At 41.0% G+C, this 26,191-nt stretch overlaps 2 protein-coding genes across 2 annotated transcripts in view; one reads left to right on the top strand and one right to left on the bottom strand.

Annotated features, from left to right (window-relative positions):
* Positions 1–26,191, bottom strand: part of GPC3 (glypican 3) — a 399,544-nt gene that overhangs the window by 142,095 nt on the left and 231,258 nt on the right. The gene's annotated exons all lie outside the window — the stretch shown is intronic.
* On the top strand, positions 11,712–13,066 carry LOC132007254 (dnaJ homolog subfamily A member 1-like). The gene is made up of 2 exons (XM_059385352.1): positions 11,712–12,021; positions 12,600–13,066. Exons 1-2 carry the CDS (start codon positions 11,712–11,714, stop codon positions 12,929–12,931), a joined length of 642 nt encoding a protein of 213 aa, XP_059241335.1. The 3' UTR covers positions 12,932–13,066.

Here is a 26,191-nt window from a genome sequence, read left to right as displayed (position 1 = left end):
GATGTTTAAGGAACTGAAGCAAACCATAATTGTAGTAGATGGCAGAGTTAGGACTTGAACCTAGATCTGCCTAGCAAAACTTAAGTTTATTTTTCTAAGATTTTATTTTTAAGTAATCTCTGCACACAACATGGGGCCCTAACTCACAACCCTGAGATCAAAAATCACCCGCTTCATTGAATGAGCCAGCGAGGGGCCCCAAGCTTTTGTTTTTGGTTTTTCCTCCCTATGCCGTAGATTTCTGTCAAGAGGATAGACTCTGGGGGCCTCCCATGACCCAGGTTTGTGGCCATCCCATCCATAACTGGAGAAGAGTAATGATTACGAAGGATTAAAAAAATCCTTTAAAGAAGGACTAGTTATTAAAGATAAGCCAAAAACGGACATCCAATTTTAACCATAGTATTTCTAGTGGAGTGATTTAAACTCTTTGGTCTGCCTGGTAAGAGAGGATTAGTAATCACCCTAAAGCCCCGGATGTCTGGGTCTGTGGGAGAGGTGGTTCCCAGGTGTGTTCCCCCTGCAGCTTGCTTCCTGTGGGCTGTCCCGGGCCCCTGACTGACTGCTTGAGTCAGATTCTTGGACTGGCTACAAAATCTGTAATTCTTACGATTTAACCCAGGTCTAGTCTGATGTCTGGCCCAGCTATATTCTTTATAGCTTCCCCTCAATGGAGATTTCTGGTTGACCCTAGGGCTATAGAAATACAACAGGTTCAGGCCTTTAGCTCTCATAGCCGAAAAGACGAGAAAATGGGGAAGGGCTGCAAATACATTAAATAGCGTCTCTGACTCTCCTGCTCTTAACTAAGCCGACAGGTCGATTCTGTGTTCAAAGTTTAAGAACCAGATTAAAAAAAAAAAAACAGATGAAGGAAAGACTTTACCTCTTTTTTCTTTTATTTTAAGGATGTAAACTCCATGCCCAACACGGGGCTTGAACTCACAACCCTAAGATCAAGAGTTGCATGTTCTACTGACTGAGCCAAACAGGCACACCTACATTTTCCTTCTCTGGGTGTGTGTGGGTGTGTGTGTGTGTGTGTGTGTGTGTGTCTTACATGGCCCATAATAGGAGGAGGAAGGGGAGGGAGAAACAGAAACAGAAAGAGAGAAGTTCCCGTTAGTGAGTCTGTGGGGGAGCCACAGACATACCCTACTACCCTGGGAAATTTGACAGCCTTTGAGGAAGATGGTGGCTGTCTCACTCCTTCCTCTCAGGAGCTGTTCTCCAGGTCACCGGGACCTCAGGGGCTCTAGAAGATCTCCGCAGTTTTATTTAATTACGGAATAACCTTTCTGCTGGAATCCAGATGATTACTGTGGCCCCAAAGAGGGCTTTGCTGAGAGAACTGTTGCTAAATAACTGGTGTAATTTAGTTTTGGGTTGTCAGTGGATTCTTCAGAACTCCACAGAATTAAACATAAAAACTCCCTCTATGGTTATGCCATTTAAATACCAACTCTGATCCTGTGGTCCACTCTGGAGGAGTATGACCTGTGGCATTTGTTTAGGATACCTTGGGGGGCTTGGGGATAGGGTGGGTTGGGAATTCTGTAGGTTTCCAGCTGAAATAAAATAATGAACTTCAGTTCATTCTGTTGAATTGTCTATTATGCTGTTGTTCAATTTCATTTAATTAAATCTTAAAAGTTTTAAAACAAAATATACATTGAAATTATGTGATATACAACATAAACTTTTTAATAGTAGTAACCATGCCCATTTAACAATTCCACAGGTATAATAAAAATGCTAATATATGTTAATGTTTAGTCTGTGGTTAATGTTTTGTCTTGTTAATTTCCCCAGGGCTTTTATTACTGATTTAAATCTGCCACACTACTCAACTGATTGCACTGCTTCCACAAACTGCATGAAAGTAGCTCAAATGAATACTGATTAACAGAAATGAACAAACATTTGGCTGGGCAAACCATTCTTATTATATGCTTGTAATCATTACATACATTTTCTTACAATGAGATGGGCATGGCAGGCATTTTCTACTCATTTTTCCTACAAAAAATATGCATACGAGCATTAAATTAATTTATAACCTTGTACTTCAGGAAGCACATCATTATTAATTAACTATTGATTGATCTGGATATAGAGCACGGAGGATAATGAACAGACCTGGTGACAATGTAAATGTTTTTTTTCTTTTTTCTGCCACAGACGTTTTGCTGTGGCTCATCATTAATTGCTTGACCATTAAAATGAAAGTCGCTAATAAACTGTAATGCATTATGAATTGTGCTATTTTAGGAAGTCAGGTGTCACTGTGTGAACCTTCTATGCGAGTCGTGTCTTTATTTTTTTTTTAAGATTTTATTTATTTACTTATTTGCCAGAGAGAGAGCATAAGCAGGGGGAGCAGCAGGCAGAGGGAGAAGCAGGCTCCCCGCTGAGCAAGAAGCCTGATGCAGGGCTCCATCCCAGGCCCTGGGATCATGACCTGAGCCGAAGGCAGATGCTTAACCAACTGAGCCACCCGGGGCATCCCTCAAGTCATCTCTTTAAATAAACTGGAATCCAAAAAAAGGTAACTCGTCCTGCAGCTCAGTCTGCTGTTCAGTGGAACTCAGCATTCTAATATGGTGAAAAGAGCACATGATTTGGAGTCAGAAGACCTGGGTTCTAGTCCCACTCTCTTCCTGTTTCGGTGACTCTGCACAAGTCCTTTAATTTCCTTCAGACTCAGCTCTGCAAAATGGAATACAAACACTGCCTGCCATGCCTCGCAGCTGTGTGAGGATCAGATACAGGCACGGATGGAAGTGCAAAGTCTGCCCCATCCAGACAGAAATCCGACTCAGATTAGAATGTGTTAGAATCCCGGCTCAGTGGGTCAAGTACATCGCTAGCTCTAAGTAACACTTGGAGGTGTTCTCTACTGGGGACTTCTGGAAGGCAGCGAAAGGGTTTGATGAGATTGATCCCCACTCTGAACGGGAACTCCATTGAGTTTGCTGGCATTGTTTGCACATCCCACAGTCTCTCATCTTTGTTCTGGGTTACCTGGAATATCCCCTTCTATTCTTCAGGGCCCTGATTCCTGATTGGTGGGTGGCAAATAATCTTTGCCGTTACCCAGTGTCTCTAATCTGCATGGTGATGGGTGCTATGGGGGTGGGAGACAGGTTTTCAACACCCTTTTGTGGAAGGGACTTGCATTTTACTAATTTATATTTGCCACAAGTGGATTCGTAGTTGAAAATAGAATCCTGCACGCGTGCCTAACACTTCTCATGTAATACCAATCCCTTCACAGGACCAGGAGCCCCGGCCAGTGTTGCTTAATCACATATGGCCAATAGGATTAATATAGTGGCAGTTAAAAGAGAGCTTCATGTAGTCCAAACATTCAATACTGAACTCAAATACCACTTGTCCAAATGCACTCTTCTGCTTGTGTCCCCTGTCCCAGTGGAAAGGAATAATCAGCTACCTACTCAGTTGAAACCAAAGCATATCTGATTTCTCCCCTTCTCTCACTTCCCTATGTCCAGCCATGTAGGTTTGTGCTTCTTTCCGTTCTTATAAATAACTTTTAACCCTGGGCACTTTTCTTCATCCTCAGGTCTAGGATACCATCTCTTAGAATAGTGCTGCTCGAACTTCAACATGTATACAGATCATCTGGGAGTCTTAGTCATGAAGATTCACATACAGTAAGTCTAGGATTGAGTTTTGAAATGAGCAGTAAGACCCCAGAGCAGTGGTTCTCAAAGTGTGGCCCCCAAAGAAGCAGTGTCAGTATCCTACCTGGGAACTTGTTACGAATGCAGATTTCGCGGCCCAGCCTTCAACCTACTGAAGCAGGAAAATGGGGAGTGGGGTCCAGCCATCTGGCTCAGCAAGCTCTCCAGGGGATTCTCAGGCACATTCAGGTTGGAGAGCCAATGCCAACAGAGATCATCCCACTCTTCTTAATTGGTCTCCCAAGCTCCAGTTTTGACCTCCCCCGGATTCAGCCCCTCTAACTATGGTTCTCTGAGACTCTCTCAGGAAGTTCTAGAGGTCAAACTTCTATCCACAATAATACTAAGACTTTGCCTTTTCCACTCTTCTTCCCTTAGAAATATAAGGAATTTTCCAGAGGCTATCTAAAGTGTAATTAAACCGTGCTCTGCGATATGTGTTTGTGCATTCTAAAAGTTTCTAAAATAGCTGGTTTAGGGTACAAATACATTTATTTTTTCTTCTTAGGGTACAAATACATACTTTTCAGAGATTAATTTATTCTCAGGACTTAGTGCTCTTACTGATTACTTAGGAGATGCCTACTATAATCTTTATAATCTCATTCTAATTAAATAAATTGTTACTTTGAAAGCTTTGTGTCTATGTGAAAACATAAGAAGTAAATGTACTTTGGGGCATGTGGATGGTGCAGTCAGTTAAGCATCAGACTCTTGGTTTCTGCTCAGGTCATGATCTCAGGGTCATGAGACGGAGCCCCACCTTGAGGTCTGTTCTCATCGCTGAGTCTGTTTGAGATTCTCTCCATCTCCCTGCCCTTCCTGCTTGTGCTCTCTCACCCAAAAAATACATCTTTAAAAAAGGAAGTAAATGCACCCTGTTGCCTTATTTGTAATATTTAGAGATACTTTTTGAAAAATCACCTAAGTTTTAAAGTTAACTATGCCTGTTATTATGGAAGATCTTATATGTCATCATATAACATAATAAAATTTATTTACAACATAATTTTCTGATATTTAAAAATGGATGCTTGGCTTCAAGAAGGAGAGTGGAAGACTCACTTAATTTCTGGTTGCAATGCCTAGGTATAAGCATGTTCAAAAGTGTTAAACCATCAAGAGTTCTCTGAATCATAGAAAGGTGGAACCTCCACAGTAGATTGCAACCATACTTAAGAAACAAGAACGTGCCAAAAAGTTAGCATTCCTTTGGCAGTATAGATACTAATAATTTATCTTACTGTGTCTGATGCAACAGAACATTTCAGAATAGTATTATAATGTGATCTAAGCTGTAGAGTCATCTTGAAATCAATTATTCAGAGTTTAAAGGAAAAGAAATTAAATATTTAAAAGTAGATGTAAAAAGTCAAAAATTGTTTGTTACAGGTTTTTTTTTTTTTAAGAATAGAAATGGAAAAGCCATTAAAGCATCGTGCGGGGCACTGTATTATAGTAGCTAAGGAAGCACACACAAGAGTGGAGAAATTAATGAACATTGCAGAGTCGGAAAGGATATCCAATGGGGATATTGTTGAAGACAGTCCCTTCAACAAATGGTATTGGGAAAACGGGACAGCTACGTACAAAAAAATGAAACTGGACCACTTTCCTAGACCATACACAAAAATAAACTCAAAATGGACTAAAGACCTAAATATAAGACCTGAAACCATAAAAATCCTAGAGGAGAACATAGGCAGTAACCTCTTTGACACTGGCAGTAGAAACTTCTTTCTAGATATGTCTCCTGAGGCAAGGGAAACAAAAGCAGAAATAAACCATTGGGGCTACACCAAAATAAAAAGCTTTTGAATGGTGAAGGAAACAATCAAGGCCCGGGAGAAGAAAACTGCAAACGACATATCTGATAAAGGGTTAGTATCCAAAATATATAAAGAACTTATCAAACTCAACACCCAAAAAACAAATAATCCAATTTTAAAATGGGCAGAAGACACATATAGACATTTTTCCAAAGAAGACATATAGATGGCTAACAGACATTTGAAAAGATGCTCAGTATCACTCTTTATCAAGGAAATAAAAACCAAAAGCATGGTATCACCTCACACCTGCCATCATGGCTAAAATCAACAACACAAGAAAGAACAAGTGTTGGTAAGGATGTACAGAAAGCAGAACACTCTTGCACTATTGCTGAGAATGTGAACTGGTACAGCCATTCTGGAAAACAGTATGGAGGTTCCTCGAAAACTTAAAAATAGAACTACCCCATGATCCTTCTAGGTATTTACCTAACGAATACAAAAATACTAATTCAAAGAGATACATGCACCCTGATGTTTATAGTAGCATTATCTACAATAGCAAAGTTACGGAAACAGCTCAGGTGTCCAACAACTGAAGAATGGACAAATAAGATGTGGTGAATATATACAATGGAATATTACCCAGCCATCAAAAAGAACAAAATCTGGCCATTTGCAATGATGTAGATGGAGCTAGAGAACATTATGCTAGTGAAATAAGTCAGAGAAAGACCAATACCATATGATTTCACTCATGTAGAATTTAAGAAACAAAACAAATGAACAAAGGGGAAAAAAGAGAGAGAGACAAACCAAGAAATAGACACTTAACTATAGAGAACGAACTGATGGTTATCAGAGGGCAGGCAGGGGGATAGGGGAGATGGGTGATGGGCATGTCATGATGAGCACTGGGTGTTGTATGGAAGTGTTGAATTACTATATTGTACACCTGAGGCTAATGTTAACACTGTATGCTAACTAACTGGAATTTAAATAAAAACTTCCAGAAAAGGAACTGGTGGTATTTCTGAAAGAACAACAACAACAACAACAACAATCCTGTAGAGTTGACATTGTCGAGAGTCTACTAGATAAAGAGTCAGTAGAGGAAGTCATGCCACCTTGCAATGAAAGAAACTCATTAAATTCAAGATTTAGCTGCAATCATAAAGATGGGGGCCTAATATCACCTCAGTGGAATTGTTTTTGCCTTTCAAACAGACAAATCTACAGACATGAGCTGGATTTGCTGTTTTATTTATGTTTATCCACTATCGGCACCAACTAATCATCGGAGAAGATCCAAGGTGAGAGCATTGGGAGAGAGGAAGAGTGCTGAAATATTCCCAGCGTTGAATGACATTGTTGAAATTCATGGTTTATCTTCAGGCAAATGTGAAGATGTTTACATTGCAAAAGCAATGGCATGGGTCAGGGGAGTGGCACCAAACTCGTATGGTAATCATTTTATTTTTCCACTGTTAAGCACTCTCACTTTTTTAAAAGCCCAGTTTCAGGGGAGCCTGCATGGCCCAGTCATTTGGGAGTCCAACTCTTGGTTTCAGCTCAGGTCATGATCTCAGAGTGGTGGGATTGAGCCCCACGTGGGGCACCATCTGCACTCAGTGCAGAATCTGCTTGTCCCTCTCCCTCTGCTCCCCCCCCCACTCTGTCTCTAAAATAAATAAATACAATCTTTAAAAAAAATCAAGTTTCATTTAAGAAGGTACTTGAAGAAGCAGTACGAAATAATTTTAGTCAATCTTGACCCTTGATGACACGTCTTATTTAACATTATGTGAGATGCATAAAGTACTTCTGTTACATGCTGAAGTGTGGTGATCATCTAGAGGAAAAGACCATGGGTGATTGAGTTGAGATGAACTAGGAACTTTTTTCATAAAACATTATTTTTATATAAAAGAGCGACAAACTAATGTTATTCACAGTTGAGTATTTGGCAGTCGTTTTCTTAAAAAGAACAAAGTGAGTCTATTACTTCAAGACAAAAAAAAAAATGACACTGTTTATACCCAACAATAAAATTTGCACTATCAGCATTTCCAGTGTCACATATAAAGAACTTAGAAGTTGCCACTCCGTCCTAACAACAAGAAGCTAAACAGACTGAAAACACAACTCTTGGGGCTCCTGGGTGGCTCAGTGGGTAAAGCCTCTGCCTTCGGCTCAGGTCATGATCCCAGAGTCCTGGGATCAAGCCTTATATCTGGCTCTCTGCTCAGCAGGGAGCCTGTTTCCTCTTCTTCTTTCTCTCTGCCTGCCTCTCTGCCTACTTGTGATCTCTCCCTCTCTGTCAAACAAATAAATAAAATCTTAAACAAAACAAAACACCACTCTTCTTGGAACTACAAGAGACAGAAGGGCAGAGGGACAGAGGGTAAATCCCTGTCACCAAGACTGGAGAGATAGGCAAATACAGGGAGTCAGAGCTCAGCAGAGCAGAGAATCAGAAGCAGAAACCACCTTGGGACACAGTGCTGGGGTAGAAAAACTGAAATTGTAATTGACAAAGTGCTGGAAGCTTCATGCAGAAAATTCTGAGAGTTAGTCTCTGGGGAGACCTCCTCATAAGGGGGCCTCCACAATATTATGAAATTTACCTGCAGGAGCCTGACCAGATTCCCAAAGTAAATATCAAAGAAAAACTCCCTCAGGCTTCCAGGAAGGAGAGGAGAAAAGGAACCATATTGAAATACACCAGGGCACTCCACTCCTCTCTAAGAAGTCCTGCTCTAAGAAGAAACTAGTTAACCAAAGCCTAATCTGCTGGGGTATTATCAGAGCCTAACTCACCTGGGGAAGGAAAATATCCAACTCTAGCCCACTCTAGCCATCCTTTACCACATAATGGGGGATTAAAACAAAAACAAAAACAAAAACAAAAACAAAACAGAAACACCTGTGAAGTTCATGGTCCAGAAGCATAGGCTCATTAAAAGACAGACTTAATCATAGAATTATAGAATGCCTCTCCTCACCCTACACCTTAGAACCACATTACTAAAAGCCTATTCACAATAATTCTTTCTAACAGGAACATCATGTCCAGCTATCAAAAAAATTATAAGGCATGCCAAAAGGCAAAAAACACAATTTGAAGAGAGAGCAAACATCAAAACCAAACATGGCAAGGATGTTGCAATTATCAGACTGGAAATTTAAAACAACTATGATTTATTAATAGTGGATAAAGAAAACAGCATGCAAGGAAAGAATGGCAATGTAAGCAGAGAGATGGAAATCCTAACAAGGGACCAAAAAGAATGCTAAAGAGAAAAAAACAGTAACAGAAATGAAGAATGGTTTTGACAGGAATATGAGCAGACTGGACACAGCTAATGAAAGAATCTCTAAGCTAGAGGATATAGAAACAGAATCCTCAGAGACCAAAAAGCAGGGGCTCCTGGGAGGCTCAGTCAGTCAAGCGTCAGACTCTTGGTTTTGGCTTAGGTCATGATCTCAGGGTTGTGAGATTGAGCCCCATGTTGGGCTCCACACTGAGCATGGAATCCGATCAAGATTCTTTTCCCCTCCCTCACCCTCGCCCTCGCCCACTACTTATTCCTCTTCTTGCACACATGTGCGCATGCTCTCTCTCTCTCTCTCTCTCTCTCTCTCAAATAAATAAATAAATAAATAAATAAGTAAATAAAATCTTTAAAAAAAAAACCTCCAAAACAAAGAGAACAAAGAACAAAACAGAATCGAATAGCCAAGGACTGTGGGACAACCACAAAATAGGTAACATATGTATAATGGCAATACCAGAAGGAGAAGAAAGAAAGGAATAGAAATATTTGAAAAAATAATGACTGAGAATTTCCCCCGAATTAATGTCAGACACTAAACCACAGATTAAAGAAGTTCAGAGAACACCAAGCAGGATAAACGTGAAACAAAGGAACAGGAGGGGTACCTGGGTGGCTCTGTCTGCTAAGCCACTGCCTTCAGCTCAGGTCATGATCTCAGTGTCCTGGGGTCAAACCCCCCACTGGGCTCCTTGCTTAGTGGGGAGTATGCGTCTCCCTCTCCTCCCTGCTCGAGTTCTCTCTATCTCTGTTGCCTTCTCTGTCTCTCTCTCTCAAATAAATAAAATCCTTAAAAAATAAAACAAAAACAAAGGAACAGAAAACAAACAAAAGCAACCCAAAATACACCTAGGCATACCACCTTCAAAGTATAGAAAAAGATAAAGTAAAAATTGCACAAGAATTCAGAGGAAATTAAAAAAAAAACACCTTACTTATAGAGGAACAAAGAATTACATCTAGCTTTTTTTCAGAAACCATGCCGGCAAGAACAGAGTGTAGTAAAATATTTAAAGTGTTGAGAGAAAAAAGCCACCAAGCTAGAATTCTGTACCCTGAAAAATTAACCTTTAAAAGTGAAGGGGAGAAATGCAAATCAAAACTACAGCGAGGTATCACCTCACACCCATCAGAATGGCTAGTATCAAAAGACAAGAAATAACTAGTGTTGGTGAGGATGTGGAGAAAAGGAAACCCTTGTGCACTGTTGGTAGGAATGCAAACTGGTGCAGCCACTATGGAAAATAATATGGAGGTTCCTCCAAAAATAGAGGACTGCCGTAGGATCCAGCACTTCCACTTCTGAGGATTTAGCTGAAGAAAATGAAACACCAGTTCAAAGAAATGTACACATCTCTATGTTTACTGCAGCATTATTTACAACAGCCAAGATATGGAAGCAGCCCAAGTGGCCATCAACTGCTGAACAGATAAAGAAGATGTGATTTTATACATGTATATATTTTATATTATATATATATATTATATATGAATGGATATTCATATGCCCATTATATAACATTCAAATATAATAGAATATTACTCATCCATAAAAAGAATGAAATCTTGCCATTTGCAACAACAGGGATAACCATAGTGAAATAAGTTAAAGACAAATACCATGTGATTTCACTTATATGTGGAATCTGAAAAACAAAATAAACAAAACAAAACAGCAACAGATTCATTGACACAGAGAACAAACTGGTGGTTGCCAGACGGGTGGGGAGTAGAGATATGGGCAAAATGGGATGGGAACCAAGAGGCACTAACTTCCAGTTATAAAATAAATAAGACACAGGGATACAATGTATTAGGGAATAGAGTTAATGATTTTATATAGGGAATATAGTTAATAATATTGTAATAATTTTGCATAGTGACAGATGGTAGCTAGATTTATCATGATCACTTTGTAGTGTATATAAATGAATAATGATGTTGTACACTTGAAAGTATTATAATACTGTATGTCTTCTACACTTCAATTAAAAATATGAAAGGAAAATACTTTCTCAGACAAACAAAAACTAAGGGAATTTGTGGCTGGTAGATCTGCCTTGTATGAAATATTAAAAGAAGTTCTATAGAGAGATGGCAAATAATATAGATCAGAAACTCAGATCTCCATAAGGAAAGGAAGAGCACTAAAGAAGGGATAAGTGAAGGTAAAACAAAAATAAAGACTCTTATCTTAGCTGATCTAATGATAAAACTTTGTCCAAAATACTAATAGCAACAATGTGTTTGATTATGTATGCTAATGTAGGTGTCTTATGATATATCATTATATATGCATATATAAATGAAATGAATGTTAATAAAACAAAAGATAAGAGGAAGGAATTGGGATTATTTTGCCATTATAAAGAATTTACAAGACTCAGGAAGTGGTATAGTGTTATTTGAAAGTGGACCTGGATTATTTGTAGATTTATATTGCAAACTCCAGGGCAACCACTAAAAAACATTTTAAAAAGAACTAAAACTGATATACTAAGAAAGGAAAAAATGGAATCACATAAAAAGCTAAATTAAAACCACAGAAGGATGAAAAATAGTGAAAGACAAAAACAGGAACAAAGAACAAGGGCAACAAATAGAATAAATAAAATAAAATTAAAAAAAGATATGGTAGATATTAATCCAAGTATATAAATAATCCTTTGAATATCGGTAGTCTAAATGCATCAATTAAAAGACAGAGACTATCAAAGTATATCAAAACACATGACCTAACACTATATGTTCTTTATAAGAAACACACTTTAAATATAGGGAACTTTCCAGAATGCTTGGTGAGACACGGAGGAGTGGCCGCTACCCGAGCTGCGCCCAGCAACGTGCTCCTTCCCGCTCCCCCACATCCGCCTAGGCCCTCTCACCAGCTGTAGAAAATGGTGAAAGAAACCACTTACTATGACGTTTTGGGGGTCAAACCCAATGCCACCCAAGAAGAACTGAAAAAGGCCTACAGGAAACTGGCCTTGAAGTACTACCCTGATAAGAATCCAAATGAAGGAGAGAAGTTTAAACAGATTTCTCAAGCGTATGAAGTACTCTCTGATGCAAAGAAAAGGGAATTATATGACAAAAGAGGTGAACAGGCAATTAAAGAAGGTGGAGCTGGTGGGGGTTTTGGTTCCCCCATGTACATCTTTGATATGTTTTTTGGAGGAGGAGGAAGAATGCAGAGAGAAAGGAGAGGTAAAAATGTGCATCAGCTCTCAGTAACCTTAGGAGATTTATATAATGGAGCAATAAGAAAACTAGCTCTGCAAAAGAATGTGATTTGTGATAAATGTGAAGGCCAAGGTGGTAAGAAAGGAGCAGTTGAGTGTTGTCCCAATTGCCGAGGTACTGGGATGCAAATAAGAATTAATCAGATAGGACCTGGAATGGTTCAGCAAATTCAGTCTGTGTGCATGGAGTGCCAGGGCCATGGGGAACTGATCAGTCCTAAAGATAGATGTAAACATTGCAATGGAAGGAAGATAGTTCGAAGAAGAAGATTCTATAAGTTCATATTGACAAAAGCATGAAAGATGGCCAGAAGATAACATTCCATGGTGAAGGAGACCAAGAACCAGGACTGGAACCAGGAGATATTATCATTGTTTTAGATCAGAAGAACCATGCGGTTTTTACTCGGCGAGGAGAAGACCTTTTCATGTGTAGGGACATATAGCTCATGTGTAGGGACATACAGGTTGAAGCACTGTGCGGTTTTCAAAAGCCAATATCTACTCTGGACAACCGAACCATTGTCATCACCTCTCATCCAGGTCAAATTGTCAAGCATGGAGATATCAAGTGTGTGCTAAATGAAGGCATGCCAATTTATCATAGACCATATGAGAAGGGTCACCTCATCATCGAATTTAAGGTAAACGTTCCTGAGAATGGCTTTCTGTCTCCTGATAAACTCTCTTTGCTGGAAAACCTCCTACCTGAGAGGAAGGAAGTAGAAGAGACTGATGAAATGGACCAGGTAGAACTGGCAGACTTTGATCCAAAACAGGAAAGATGGCGCCATTACAATGGGGAAGCATATGAGGATGAGGGACATCATCCCAGGGGTGGTATTCAGTGTCAGACCTCTAAATGGGGCCAGTGAATAACACTGCTGGCATTTTATGTGCAGTAGTGAATGAGTGAAGGACTATAATCATAGCTCACTACTTGCTATTGTTTTTGTTTTAATATTCAATTATAGTAGTGTTTTAAAAGTTAAATGAAGAATAAACTCAAATATAAAAAAATATAAAGTCACATAAAGTTTAAAAGTAAATGGATGGAGAAAAATATATCATGCTAACACCAATCAAAAGACAGCAGGAGTGGGCGCCTGGGTGGCTCAGTGGGTTAAGCCGCTGCCTTCGGCTCAGGTCATGATCTCAGGGTCCTGGGATCGAGTCCCACATTGGGCTCTCTGCTCAGCAGGGAGCCTGCTTCCCTCTCTCTCTCTCTTTGCCTGCCTCTCTGCCTACTTGTGATCTCTGCCTGTCAAATAAATAAATAAATAAAATCTTAAAAAAAAAAAAGACAGCAGGAGTGACTATATTAATTTCAGACACAGCAGACTTCAAAGTAAGAAAAGTTATCAGGGATAAGGGAGGACATTACATAATGATAAAGAAGACATAACAGTTCTTAATATGTATGTGCCTAACAACAGTGCATCAAATTATATGAGGCAAAACTTGATGGATCTGCCAGGAGAAATGGATGAATATACTATCATACTTGAAGACGTCATCATTCCTCTTTCAGAAATGGACATATCCAGCAGGCAGAAAATCAGTAAGGATACAGTAGAACTCACCAACATCATCAATCAGCTGGATATAATTGACATAGGCAGATTCCTTCATCCAACAACACACGACACGTTCTTCTCAAGCTTACATGGAACGTTCACCAAGATAGATCATATTCTGGGCCATAAACACAACTTAACAAATTTAAAAGAAAAGAAATCATACCATGCCTGTTCTCATGCCACAGTGAAATGCAACTAGAGATCAATAACAGAAAAATAACTGGAAAATCCCCAAATACTTGGAGATTAGACCACACACTCCAACTCAGACATGAGTCAAAGAAAATTAAATGAAAATAAAAATAAAACATTAAAATCTGTGGGATGCAGTGAAAATAGTGCTTAGTGGGAAATTTATAGCATTGAATGCATATATTAAAAAAGAAGAAAGTTATAAAGTCAATAATCTAAGTTTTTGCCTTAGGGAACTAGAAACAAAGAGCAAATTAAATCCCAAGTAAGCAGAAGAAAAGAAATAATACAAGTTAGAGCCGAAATCAATGAAATTGAAAACAAGAAATCAATAGAGAAAATCAACAAAACCAAAAGCTAGTTGTTTGGAAGAAGGATCAGAAACCTCTATAAACCTCTAGCCAGGTTAAGAAAAAAAGAGACAGGACACAAATTACTACATCAGAAATGAAAGGGGATATCACTACAGATCCCATGGAAATTGAAAGGAAACCCACTTAGCAATTTCCATAGGAATACTATGGACAGCTCTATGCCCACAGATAGGATAACCTAAGTAAATTGGCCATTTCTGTGGAAAAAATAATCTGCCATAATTCACACAAGAAAAAAAAAACCCAGATGATCTGAATAGGCCTTGTATCTATTAAAGAAATCGAGTCAATGATTAACATCCTTCCAAAACAGAAAGAACCAGGCCCAGACGGGTTCACTGGTAAATTCTATCAAACATTCAAGGAATAAGTCATACCAATTCTCTACAGTCCCTTTAAAAAACCTTGGAGTGTCTGGGTAGCTCAGTTGATTGAGTGTCCAACTCTTGATTTAGGCTCAGGTCATGATCTCAGAGTCTGGAGATTGAGCCCTGTGTCAGACTCTGCACTGAGCAGGGAGTCTGCTTGAGATGCTCCCCTTCTCACTCTCCCTCTGCCTCCCCTCTTTCCTCTTCCCTCTCCCTCTCTCTCTCAATAAATAAATAAATCTTTATACAGATGTAGTGAAAAGAAGGGCCATCTGTACCCCAAAGTTCATAGAAGCAATGGCCACAGTTGCCAAACTGTGGAAAGAGCCAAGATGCCCTTAGACGGACGAATGGATAAGGAAGATGTGGTCCATATATACTATGGAGTATTATGCCTCCATCAGAAAGGATGAATACCCAACTTTTGTAGCAACATGGGTGGGACTGGAAGAGATTATGCTGAGTGAAATAAGTCAAGCAGAGAGAGTCAATTACCATATGGTATTGCTTATTTGTGGAGCATAAGGAATAGCACAGAGGACATGGGGAGATGGAGAGGAGAAGTGAGTTGGGGGAAATCGGAGGGGGAGATGAACCATGAGAGACTGTGGACTCTGAGAAACAAATTGAGGGTTTTAGAGGGGAGGGGGGTGTGGGATTGGGTGAGCTTGTTGGTGGGTATTAAGGAGGGCACGTACTGCAGGGAGCACTGGGTGTGGTGCATAAATAATGAATTCTGGAACACTGAAAAGAAATTTAAAAAAAGAAATAAAAATTAAAATAAATAAATTAATCTTAAAAAACAAATTTAAAACTTTTTCCAAGTTCTAACTTGGGAAAACTTGTATCTTTTACTACAAACTTGACAACCTCCCCATACTTAAAGGCTTTTCTGATGAGAATGTAGTGACATTAATATATATGATATTTTGATGTTGAACAATGAAGTGTTGAACTTTGCAGATGTGCCTAACTCAGTGAGCCAGTATTTTTCAAATGACCCATGTAGTATGATACAAAATCACACAATGGTTAAAGATCCACTTAAATTACAGGAAAGATTTTATTATAACAGAAAGTAAAAAGTTAATTGATATGGTTTCAGATTCCATATTGCGGCTAACCTTTAAGAAACTATCACTTGTCAAATTTTTGTGTAGTATGGGAGAAAAATAGCCTTAATTATGTGAAAAGCATATTAAAACACTTTTTTTTTTCCAATTGTATATCTGTGTGAGGCCAAATTTTCATCAATCTAACCAGATTGAGTGCAGAAGCCTATATGAAAATCCAGCTGTCTGCTATTAAGTCAGAAATTAAGGAGATTTGCAAAATGTAAAACAATGTCACTCATCCCGCTAAAATATTTCGTTTTGGAAAACACAGCTCTTTTCTTAAGAAAAAAATACATGTGAACACTTGATGACTTTATTAGTAATATTTTTTTATTTTTTAAAAAGATTTTATTTATTTGATGGAGAAACAGAGATCACAAGTAGGCAGAGAGGCAGGCAGAGAGAGAGGGGGAAGCAGGTTCCCCGCCAAGCAGAGAGCCTGACTTGGGGCTCTATCCCAGGAAACTGAGATCATGACCTGAGCCAAAGGAAGAAGCTTAACCCCCTACCACCCAGGTGCCACTGTTAGTAGTATTTTAAATGAAATATTATTACAAATTATAAATTATTGCAAATATTACTTAAAATCCTCAGTTTTGGGATGCCTGGGTGGCTCAGTTGGTTAAGCGGCTGCCTTCGGCTCAGGTCATGATCCCAGCGTCCTGGGATCGAGTCCCACATCGGGCTCCTTGCTCGGCAGGGAGCCTGCTTCTCCCTCTGCCTCTGCCTGCCATTCTGTCTGCCTGTGCTCGCTCTCTCTGACAAATAAATAAAAATCTTAAAAAATATCTTAAAATCCTCAGTTTCAACTTCTGATATGATTAACAAGAGATATAATTCACATAAACAAGTCTCTTTGGGGCTTCAGTAATTTTAAATTTTTATAAATTTAAAGGAGTCCTGACACCAAAACATCTGTTCTGTACCAACACCCAGAATAATCTGAAAATAATACCTTGGAAGTAAGTTATAAACAAATTAAGTTAGTTACAATTGAAAATAATATTTATTAATAATAATTTATTAATTCATCAAGTACCATGCGTTCTATATGCCAGAGTCACAGCAAGATAATGTTATTGCTTAGCTTACAACTCCTCAGTGGCTTCCCATAGCCCTGAGGATCAAGTATATATCTTAATTGCACTTACAAGATCCTTGATGATCTTGCTCCTGTGAACAAAGAACAAATCTTACTCCTTGTACCCTCCTTCCATAACATTTTATGCTCTGTTCCTTCATAGCACCATGAGCCTTTACACATGTTCTGCTTTCTGCCTGGAAATCATACCCTTGTGTTAGCTTCCTTCCAGAAGCCTTTCCTTCTTCCCCAAGTCTGAATGAATCCCATTCTAGAATCTCCTAGAGCCCTCTGTACTTCTGTCACCATGGCACTTATCACACTGAATTGTAATTGCATCTTTTAACCTCTGTCTTCCTCCACAGAGTGTAAGGTTCGTGAGGGCACAGACAAAAGTAGTCTTTTTCTTTTTTTTAAGATTTTATTTATTTATTTTGAGAGAACAAGCAAGAGAGCATGCGTGCATGTGAGCAGGGGTGGGGGGGCAGGTGCAGAGAGAGAGAGAGAATCTCAAGCAGACTCCCTGCTGAGTGCAGAGCCCAACACAGGGCTCGATCTTATAACCCTGAGTTCATGACCTGAGCCAAAAATCAAGAGTCAAATGCTTAACCAACTGAGCCTCCACAGGAGCCCCCTGGACAAAAGCAGTTTTGTTCATCATTGTGTTTCCAGTCTTTAGCAAAGCACTCCACTCGTTAGTGATTAATAAATGTTTATTTGTTGAATGAATGATAAACAATAAAAGGCTACACAGCTTACATATTAATATGTTAGTAATAGGGTATTAGCAAAAAATTTCAGAATAAGAACTTGGGAAAATTCTCTGTTCCACAAAAGCAGTGAGAAAAACTGGCAAAAGTGGTCAGAATCAACTTTCCATAGCTCTAGAAATCAACAAAAGGATTGTAGCAATCTGAGGGGGCATTTATTCAAGAAAATGATGGTATCTTGGTAAGAAAAGTGAGCATCCCATGAGGCTGGTATGAGCCTGGTACAGAAATTAGACAAAGACATAATAAGGAAAGAAAATTACGTGGAGACAAATACGACTTATGAAGAGAGACCCCCAAATCCTTGATAGTATAGCCCTGAATAGTGTATCCCTGAATTTGAACCCCCACTTCACACCACAAACAAAAATTCACTCAAAATAGATAAAGACCTGAACTCAAGTGTCAAAGCTATAAAACTCTTAGGAAAAAAAACAGGCATAAAGTTTTGTGATCTTGGATTTATTTGGCAATGACATTGAAAACACAAGCAATAAGATAAAAGAGGGGAATCTGACTTCATAAAAATTAAAGCACTTCCGTGCTTTGAAGGACATTATTCAGAAAGTGGAAAGACAACCTCCTATAGGAGATAATATTTTCAAATCATAGATCTGATGAGGATTTAGTATTGTAAATATCTAAAGAAGTCTTGCAACTTAACAATAAAATAATGGTGGTAGTGACCAGAATCAGAATCAGAATCACATATATACGGGTGTAGTCTGACAAGCCCCTTTACAGCTTGTCCCTTACCTGATACTGACCAGTCTGAACCTGGGCTTCATTTCTCATATGTAGCTTATTGCTACATATGTGTCTGCTTCCTATCCATTCTATGTACAATGAAGACTCGGATCTGATTTAAGGTATAGTTTCTGGGAATGCATGGTGTGCCATTACACACCAGCCTATCACAGAATCCCTAATCACATACAACGATGTCCCTGGGGTCCCAATTTACAAGAAGACCCAGCGTGCGAGCTACCATCACACAGCACAGTATGTCAGGAGAGCCCAATTTCAGGGCTTATTTTACTCACTCCTATTATTGCGGTTGTTAAGTTCTGACAGGCTGAAGGAGTACAAGATGAGTTAAAAGGGAAAAAATATTAGAGAGCAACATACATCATTTTCGGCCTCCATTTCTCAGGCAAACATGAAAAAACACTGTATTTAACCATGCGCTGTTCCTGTACTCGTAGAGGAAGTTGTGGACCTGCTAGCAGCAGCGCTGTTTGAAGCCATTCCGAATGGAACTTCAGTCAAACCCATTAGCCTCAGTCTGTCTCAATAAAGACATAGGCTCTGACTGGTACTTTGAGTCTCTGCTGATTGCCCTGCACTGTAGACAGACCGCTGCTGATTGGTTTTAGCAAAAGTGATAATCAGAATGGCTCAGGAACACTTTTGAGACGCATTTTGAAAAGGATGTGATTGAAAGGAGAGAACGAATCAGGTGAATGGAGAAGAGCCTTGACCCTGGGCAGAAATAGTCCAGAGGCATGTCTTCCGCCTTCCCTCGGTGACTGCAGCCCCGGACATGGCTTTCATTGCTACGCTGTGTGCCTCTCCATGTCATTTTCACCTTCTTCTCCAATCCCATCCTTTGCCCAGTTCCTCAAGCATGAGCCATGCTTTTGTCCATCCTGGACTCTTCACCTGTTCGTCAATGAGTTCGTAACATCTGGGCAGCTTGGTCCCCTTCCCTAGGATTCGCACAGCTCCAGCCACAAAACCTTGGGCATCATCTAAAACTGGCCTTACGCTGTCGCTGTAGGCTTAGAGTCACAGACACACAGATATTAACGAGAGCTGGCAGAGACTGTGAGGGCACTTAGGGTAGGCAGGGTGCGGAAGTCCACGGAAGGGCAGGGACTCGTCCATGGCCCGCTTCTGGGAGTGCTGGGCATGCTCAGGTAATGCCACCTCGGCTGACCTTTGCTCTCAAGCGAGCAGATTTCAGAAGCTTCCCCAAACACCATACATTCTCAACTCAAACAGAAATGGCATCTGGAGGACTCGCCATTTTGTTTTATCTATATGCGCCTCTGTCCTACCATTAGTGCGGATCATTGAGAGATGGCTGTTCTAACGCTTACGTAGATCACCCAGACTAGCTTCGTGAAATAGGTATGGTGGGCGCCCCCATAAGCAACACTTGGGTTGGGTGTAGCCCTCTTAATCTTTACAAGGTACTTGTCCATGTTATATTAGCACACAGAAGCTTTGGAAACCAGTCCCGCGAAGGGAGGTACTATGCTTATTTTTAGGAATTGAGGTCCCAAGAGGTGAGGGGACTGCCTAAGGCCACATGGTTAGTAAAAGACAAAAGAGGGTCTTGAAGTCAGGGCCTACAACTCCAAACCCTAATGTGTTTGTTTGTAGTCAGGAAGGCCCTTATGGAGTAACTGAAGAAACTGTGGTCTTTAAGATGATGGAAAATGCAACAAATGTTAAGAGAAAGAGCCCTGGCCAACTGTTTAGTCGATGTCTCCCTTCCCAAGGAATGGCCTCAAGTAACACCCAGATTGCATGAATCTCCTGTTGCACTTGGGGCTTAAAAAGTGGGGACTGTTTTTGTTTATGCTGAAGTAGAAGGAGAACTTTACTTGAAGCCCCAGATTTGAACTTTAAAAGCCATCTCTTATGCTTTCTGAGTCACTGAATTGGAGTTGTAAACACCCAGCGCTACGGTCCTAGCCTGGCTCCTGGGGTTTCCTGTCCTTGGTGAGTTCCCTTCTCTCCTCTGGGCCTCCATTTCCTCACCATGAAACAAACAGGGGAAGAGGAACTGGATTAAATCATCACTCCCAAGTCTGGCATCTTAAAGGCCCAGGAGAAGAGCAGGCCTGGAGAAGTCGTTTCCCTTTGAGAATAGAGAATGTTTCCTTCTTTCCCGATCATTCTGCCATTTTGTCCCTGGAGTTTTCACAGCAGCCGTAAGAAAGATCTGAGGGTCAGGGCACAGAGAGTCTCCTACCATTTTCAGATGCCGTTTGCTGGTGCCCAAAACATTGTACACAGAAGTAATCCCAGCTCTGCTACAGACTCAACTTGGACAGATCATTTAACCTCTACATAACCCAAGGAGGAAAGAGGCTTTCAGCAAAAATCCCCGTCATCACTCCGCATCTTTCCCACGTGCATTCCTGGTCAGGGCAGGAATGCACGGCAGCTGCACAAACTGTTTGGATGGGGGACACCCGAAACATACTGTTTCCACTTGAAGAAAAATCAAATTACTTCATTTTGGAGTCACTTTCCTGGAAGCGAGAGCGGGGCCTCAAAGACAGAAGGCCAGAGGAGGGCAGGTGTGATAAAGAAATGAATTACTGTGAATATGACCGAAGCAGAGAGGGAGGAAAAGCAACACTTGGCTACACATAGCTGGTGATAATAATTCTCCCAGCTCTTCCAAGGAGTCAGCCCCCAGCTTTCTATCAAGAGGGAGAGAAACAAAATGAGATTCTCACCCTTTAGAACAAGGGCACAGGTTCTACCCCGAGTAACACCACCACAGAGAACAGGCAGCCGGGAGCCTGGAAGTCCCATTGAGTCACTGAAAACGACAGGATGATGATCAGCATCTTCTGTATTGACTTTCCTTTAGCAACTTTTGATTAACTGACAAATCAGCGGACCTCTCGCTCGTGTCAGGAGCCAGAGAGGGGGAGCAAGGCCAGACATAGGGGTGCTCTATCTGCTCGGTTTTATTAAAAACTCATTGCTTGGCGCTAAGATCTATCACAAAAGATTGCTTTTCTAATAAAGGCAACCTCTTCCTTCTCTGTTTGCTTATCTAGTTTTCTCTAATATACAAAACACTATCTGACTCATGTCTTGCTAACCTGCCAGAGCTAATAATGCACATGAATCTGAAATGGATTGCTTTGATCCAGACATGGGCGGCTTGGCAACGGAAGGACACCCTAACTTTGGGGTTCCGACTCTTCCGCAAAGGAGCTCCGGGCAGGCCTCCCTTAGGACACCGCTTCAGGTGGCAACTCCAGGACAGGTGACCCAGATTAGTGAGTCAATGAAGGCTTTTAAAAAGCAAATAATCAAATCATTATAATCAAAATGCAGGAAGTAGAATGACGCTATGGAGTTAGCGTTTGTCCGGATCACTGCCTATAAACGTTCCTTACATTAATGGCCGAAGAGGGAGCCAAGCTCTTGAGGTCTTCCTTGGAGCCTTTGGCTCTCACCTACTCATTTGCTTTCTCAGTCACCAGTCTGTCTGATGTGTCAATTCTCCCATTTCCCTTTGTGTGGGGTTACCTCCCAGCGAGCGGTCACGCTCCTCTATGGTCCTAACTCTTGATCCTGTGTACTGGAACATTCCTTCTCCCCACCCACCTCTATGCTTACAAATCTGTTTACTCTGTCGTGAGGAGTTGGCTTGAAATGCTCCCTGCACAGGAGTCACTTCCTATCTGGGTGGCCCTGTACACTGAAAGAGCAAGGGCACCCGTGGGCTCTTCCTACCAAGAACTCCATTTGCTCCTCTCAGTGTGCTGCCCCCCGCGACTGGCCCACCAGTCTTTGTATTTGCTCTCAGGCTACAGACCTGGCAACTCCTGCCGGGAAGCAAGGTCCCAGGTCTCCTGCTGCTGCTTCTCAGACGGAAAGAAAAATGCATGTGATAAAACTTTTCTAAGGACCCAGCCTACGCATCTGTAGAATGGGGACAATAAGTCCCACTTTCTTTGCTTCTGGTGAGGGCTAAATGAGTGAAGCTACATGAAGTGCCTTGCACAGAGCTTGGTACTTAAAAGGAGCTCAATACACAGCGGTTTCCTTGCCCCATCTCTCCTGCACCCCTGTTCTCTCACCCTACCCCCTAAAAATCTAAAAAGGTGATACAGGGTGCTACTTTAAAAAAAAAACTTTATTAATTTATTTGAGAGAGAGAGAGCACAAGAGAAAGAGCGTGAGCGGGCAGGAGGGGCAGAGAAAGGGAGAGAGAGAAGCAGGCTCCCCGCCCACCATGGGGCTCCATCCCAGGACCTTGGGATCATGACCTGAGCCAAAGGCAGACGCTTAACCCACTGAGCCACCCAGGCATCCCATGTTCTTCTTCTTGACTCTTTCCTACCACACTTATCTCTGTTTTCCTCTATACGCACCCCACGCCCCACACCCCAATCCAGTTCTTTGCTTTGTCACTGGCCCAAGAATGCAACCAGACTAAACAAACTCTAAGATTCTCGTACGCAGCACCCCTCCTGCCACAGCCTGGGGTCTGATGTTTCTCGGGCAACCAAACACTGTAACTTCTCCCTCATAAACAGGGTAGATCATGAGAGCTCATCATACAGGGGGTTATCTTACAGAAGCTTCTTCAGGGCATTTTACTTTGTACTGGATTTTTCTCTGATGGGGGGGGGGATGCATGAGAAATAGTGAAAGGAAAGACATTTGTCATTTCAATGAAAATCTCTGGAAAGCAAATACTTATTACTACCACCTAGATGGAGCCTTGGCCTTTTGATTAAAAACATGAAACTGACATATGGTGCCTCCCCATCTCCAGGGAAACAAGCCTTCTAGGTTCTATTTATCTGCTTCTGAAAGTTTTATTGAGTTTCCACGTTGAGTCCTGCAACCTGTCCTGAAGGCAAGGCAAGGGCAAGGCGTAAGCCTTCCTCCAACCCCCACGCCAACCCAGCCCCCACCCCCTGCCTACAGATGGCCACACTCCCAGGCTAGTGGCCCCTGTTCAAGGCAGATTCCTTTGGCTTGGCTTCCTCCGAGAGCGATACGCCTCCGGAGATAAAACACCCTGTGGTGGGATTTCCCTCAAAAGGAAACGGCAATCTGTTCTCGCCAGCATATTTTTCTTGAAGAAGAAGAATGAGAAAGAAGGTGAGAGAGAAGGGAAGGAGTGAGAGGAGGAAGAAAAGGAGGAGGAGGAGAGGAAAGAACAGGAGACTGCAAACCCTTCTAAGCTAGTTCGTTTTAAACAAGAGCCAGATGTCATTACGTGACTGTCCACTATAGTAGAGAGCGCACCGTTCCCGCTCGCTCGAAGTCCTCCAGACCAGCCCCGTGGCCTCGGCGGCAGCAGCGTGCCTGCCCAGGCCACCTGGTGGAGTATCTAGTGCCTTTAACAATGTCCTCTAAAAACCCAGACTGCCTATCGCTTGCCTTTGTAAGCTGTGTATCCAATCTGAGACAGTGAGTACATTTTACTCCGTGCGTTAGCTTTTCTACTAGTGACTTCAACGAAGCCTTTTTTTCTTTTTAATGACTACTTATGAAACTCAAGTAAAAAAAAAAATGATTAGTGATGTTCAGGTCTCTTAATTAGTTCTACGTTCCCCTAATAGGAGTCTAAAAGTAAGGATACAATTTTATAGAAAGCAGTTTCTTTAGAAACAGGATCAATTCCCCTCCCCACCAAAACTTTGTGTTTTTTTTTTTGTTTTTGTTTTTGTTTTTTCTGGAAAGAATCCAGGTGCTCCCAGACTTCCGAGCTCCTGTTTTCAAACCTCTGGTATATGCAGGTGGCTGGTCCAGTGCGGGAGGCCTGACCTCTCCAGCAACCATGTTGCCTTCTTGCTGCCAGAGGCAGCTATAGGGTGGGGAGCAGGGGTGCTCAGGAAAGGCAGGGGAACAGGGTCCTTTCTGTCAGGGTTAATGCAAGGTCTTGGGATCCAGGTGGCCTAATATTGCCAAAGACAGGGATCTGGGCCATAGGATGAGTTCTGGAAGTAAGACAGACCCTCTTGCCTCCATTATTCCTTAGTCTCCATCTAAACCCCAAGCCAGTGTTTCCCTGCCACCAGTTGTGTGTTTCCCACAAACCCTCGCCTCTTCAGCGGCTGGAAGAGCCTTGGCTCAGGCAGAAGTCCTTTAGGACACCTTACCTGATCGCCCCAGACTAAGCTAGATACCCCCTTCATCTGTCTCCTCAAATGTCTACACATAGGTCGTCTCTTTTTCTGGAACTCTAGCCTTCACTAGACCATGAACTCTTTTGAAGGCAGGTACTAGTTTTTTTACACCTTTTATTTTTTAAAGATTTTATTTATTTACTTGAGAGAGAGGGAGAGTATGCACAAGAGAGCACAAGGGAGGATGGGGAAGGGCAGAGGAAGAGGGAGAAGTAGATCCTCCACTGAGCACGGAGCCCAATGCGGGGCTCGATCCCAGGACCCCAAAATCATGAACTGAGCCGAAGGCAGATGCTTAACCCACTGAACCACCCAGGCACTCCCTTTTTACATCTTCTTACTCATATCACATGATCCAGTGCAGAACATATCTAAAGTACTCAACAAATACTCATTGACTATATGGAGGTGACTGTGACCTTGGTAATATTGGCCATTGCCACTGAATCAGGCAAACATTTTGCTCCTGGAAAGAAACTTTATCAAATGAACTCAGGTCTCTGAAATTAACCAGGTAACAAAAGAAGCTTCATACACATTGTCAAACATTTAAGATATAATATTCAAATGTTCTTTTCTACCCATATTTTAAAGCATTAGTTTAATTAACACTGACACTTTGAAAGTCCTGGAAATAATCAGGATCATTAGTGTCAGCCTGACAAAGGTATGAAGAAAGTTTCTGTAATTTGGCCCAAACTGCTTTCACAAGATTGTCTGGAAATAAATAGCTCACTGTGAAATTTATGACTCGCTTTATATATTAATCAACAGTACAGTGGTGCTCTAACAAGGTTAAAAGTGTTCTCTGATTTCCATTATAAAGATAATTTCAATCAAGCAAGCCTAACAGTCTCACGGTATAGGTCATTCTATAATTCAATTGTACTAATGACTATGGCATGCATGCAAACAAGAGAATAAAATGGGGGGGGGCGGAAACGGACGCTTTATAGAAAGAAAAAACAATGATTTGCATCTTGCATTTTCAATGACCTCTGTAGGACTCATCTGTGAATGAAATAGAATCATTCCTCAGGGCCCAACAGATACCTTTTGTTCCTGCCCATCCATTTTATGTAAATTACATACACTGACCTTTAATTGGCTATAAAGGGGGCACATTCTGAGCAACACTTTCATATTGATTTGCTCGGACTTGTGCAAGAGCCTGAGCAGGGCGAGACAAAACTGGGGTTCTAATCACTATTTCTACCAAAAGCCCTACTTCAAAGATTTTCCTGGCCTCAATTACATATTTATATTTGATTCTTTCCTCATAAAGAATTTCTCAAGTAACTTGTGAAAACACAGATTCTAAGATATCTTGGCAAAAAAGTTCATCTTCTGCCTATTTTATTTCTCTTCTTCATATGAAAATGCTCATAAAACTCTGTGCATTGAAATCCAAACTAATTACACACCTATTGTGATTTCTAGGGATCCGACAATCAAAGGCAAAGAAAATCAAGGAGCATCTTCGATGCCAGTTTGAATCTTTTTAGGTAGAAGAAGATAGACTAATTCTAAAAGTAAACCTCAGAAGCATCGTCACCATGTCACATCAAAGAAATGAATGGTACCACAGAAAGAATACTGTCCTGTTTGTCAGAAGGCAGAGTTTTACCCTGGTTTGACATTAACTGGTTCGTCTTCAGCAAATCCTTTGCCTCAAGTCATATGCCTAAGTACTCTTAGCTTCAAAGTCAGGAGACTAGACTAGGAATTTGAGAGTCATTCCAAATGTAGCATT

The sequence above is a fragment of the Mustela nigripes genome, chromosome X (assembly GCF_022355385.1).
Source record: "Mustela nigripes isolate SB6536 chromosome X, MUSNIG.SB6536, whole genome shotgun sequence".
Taxonomy (NCBI): Eukaryota; Metazoa; Chordata; class Mammalia; order Carnivora; family Mustelidae; genus Mustela; species Mustela nigripes.
Note: the sequence above shows the minus strand (reverse complement) of the source record. Positions and strands in the feature narration are given on the sequence as shown.

What these genes read in the sequence shown, in the direction of transcription:
- LOC132007254 (XM_059385352.1), top strand. Translation starts at nt 11,712, where the DNA reads ATGGTGAAAGAAACCACTTACTATGACGTTTTGGGGGTCAAACCCAAT. An exon ending in AATGCAGAGAGAAAGGAGAG is followed by an intron (nt 12,022 to 12,599) that starts GTAAAAATGTGC and finishes CCTCTCATCCAG; the next exon opens with GTCAAATTGTCAAGCATGGA.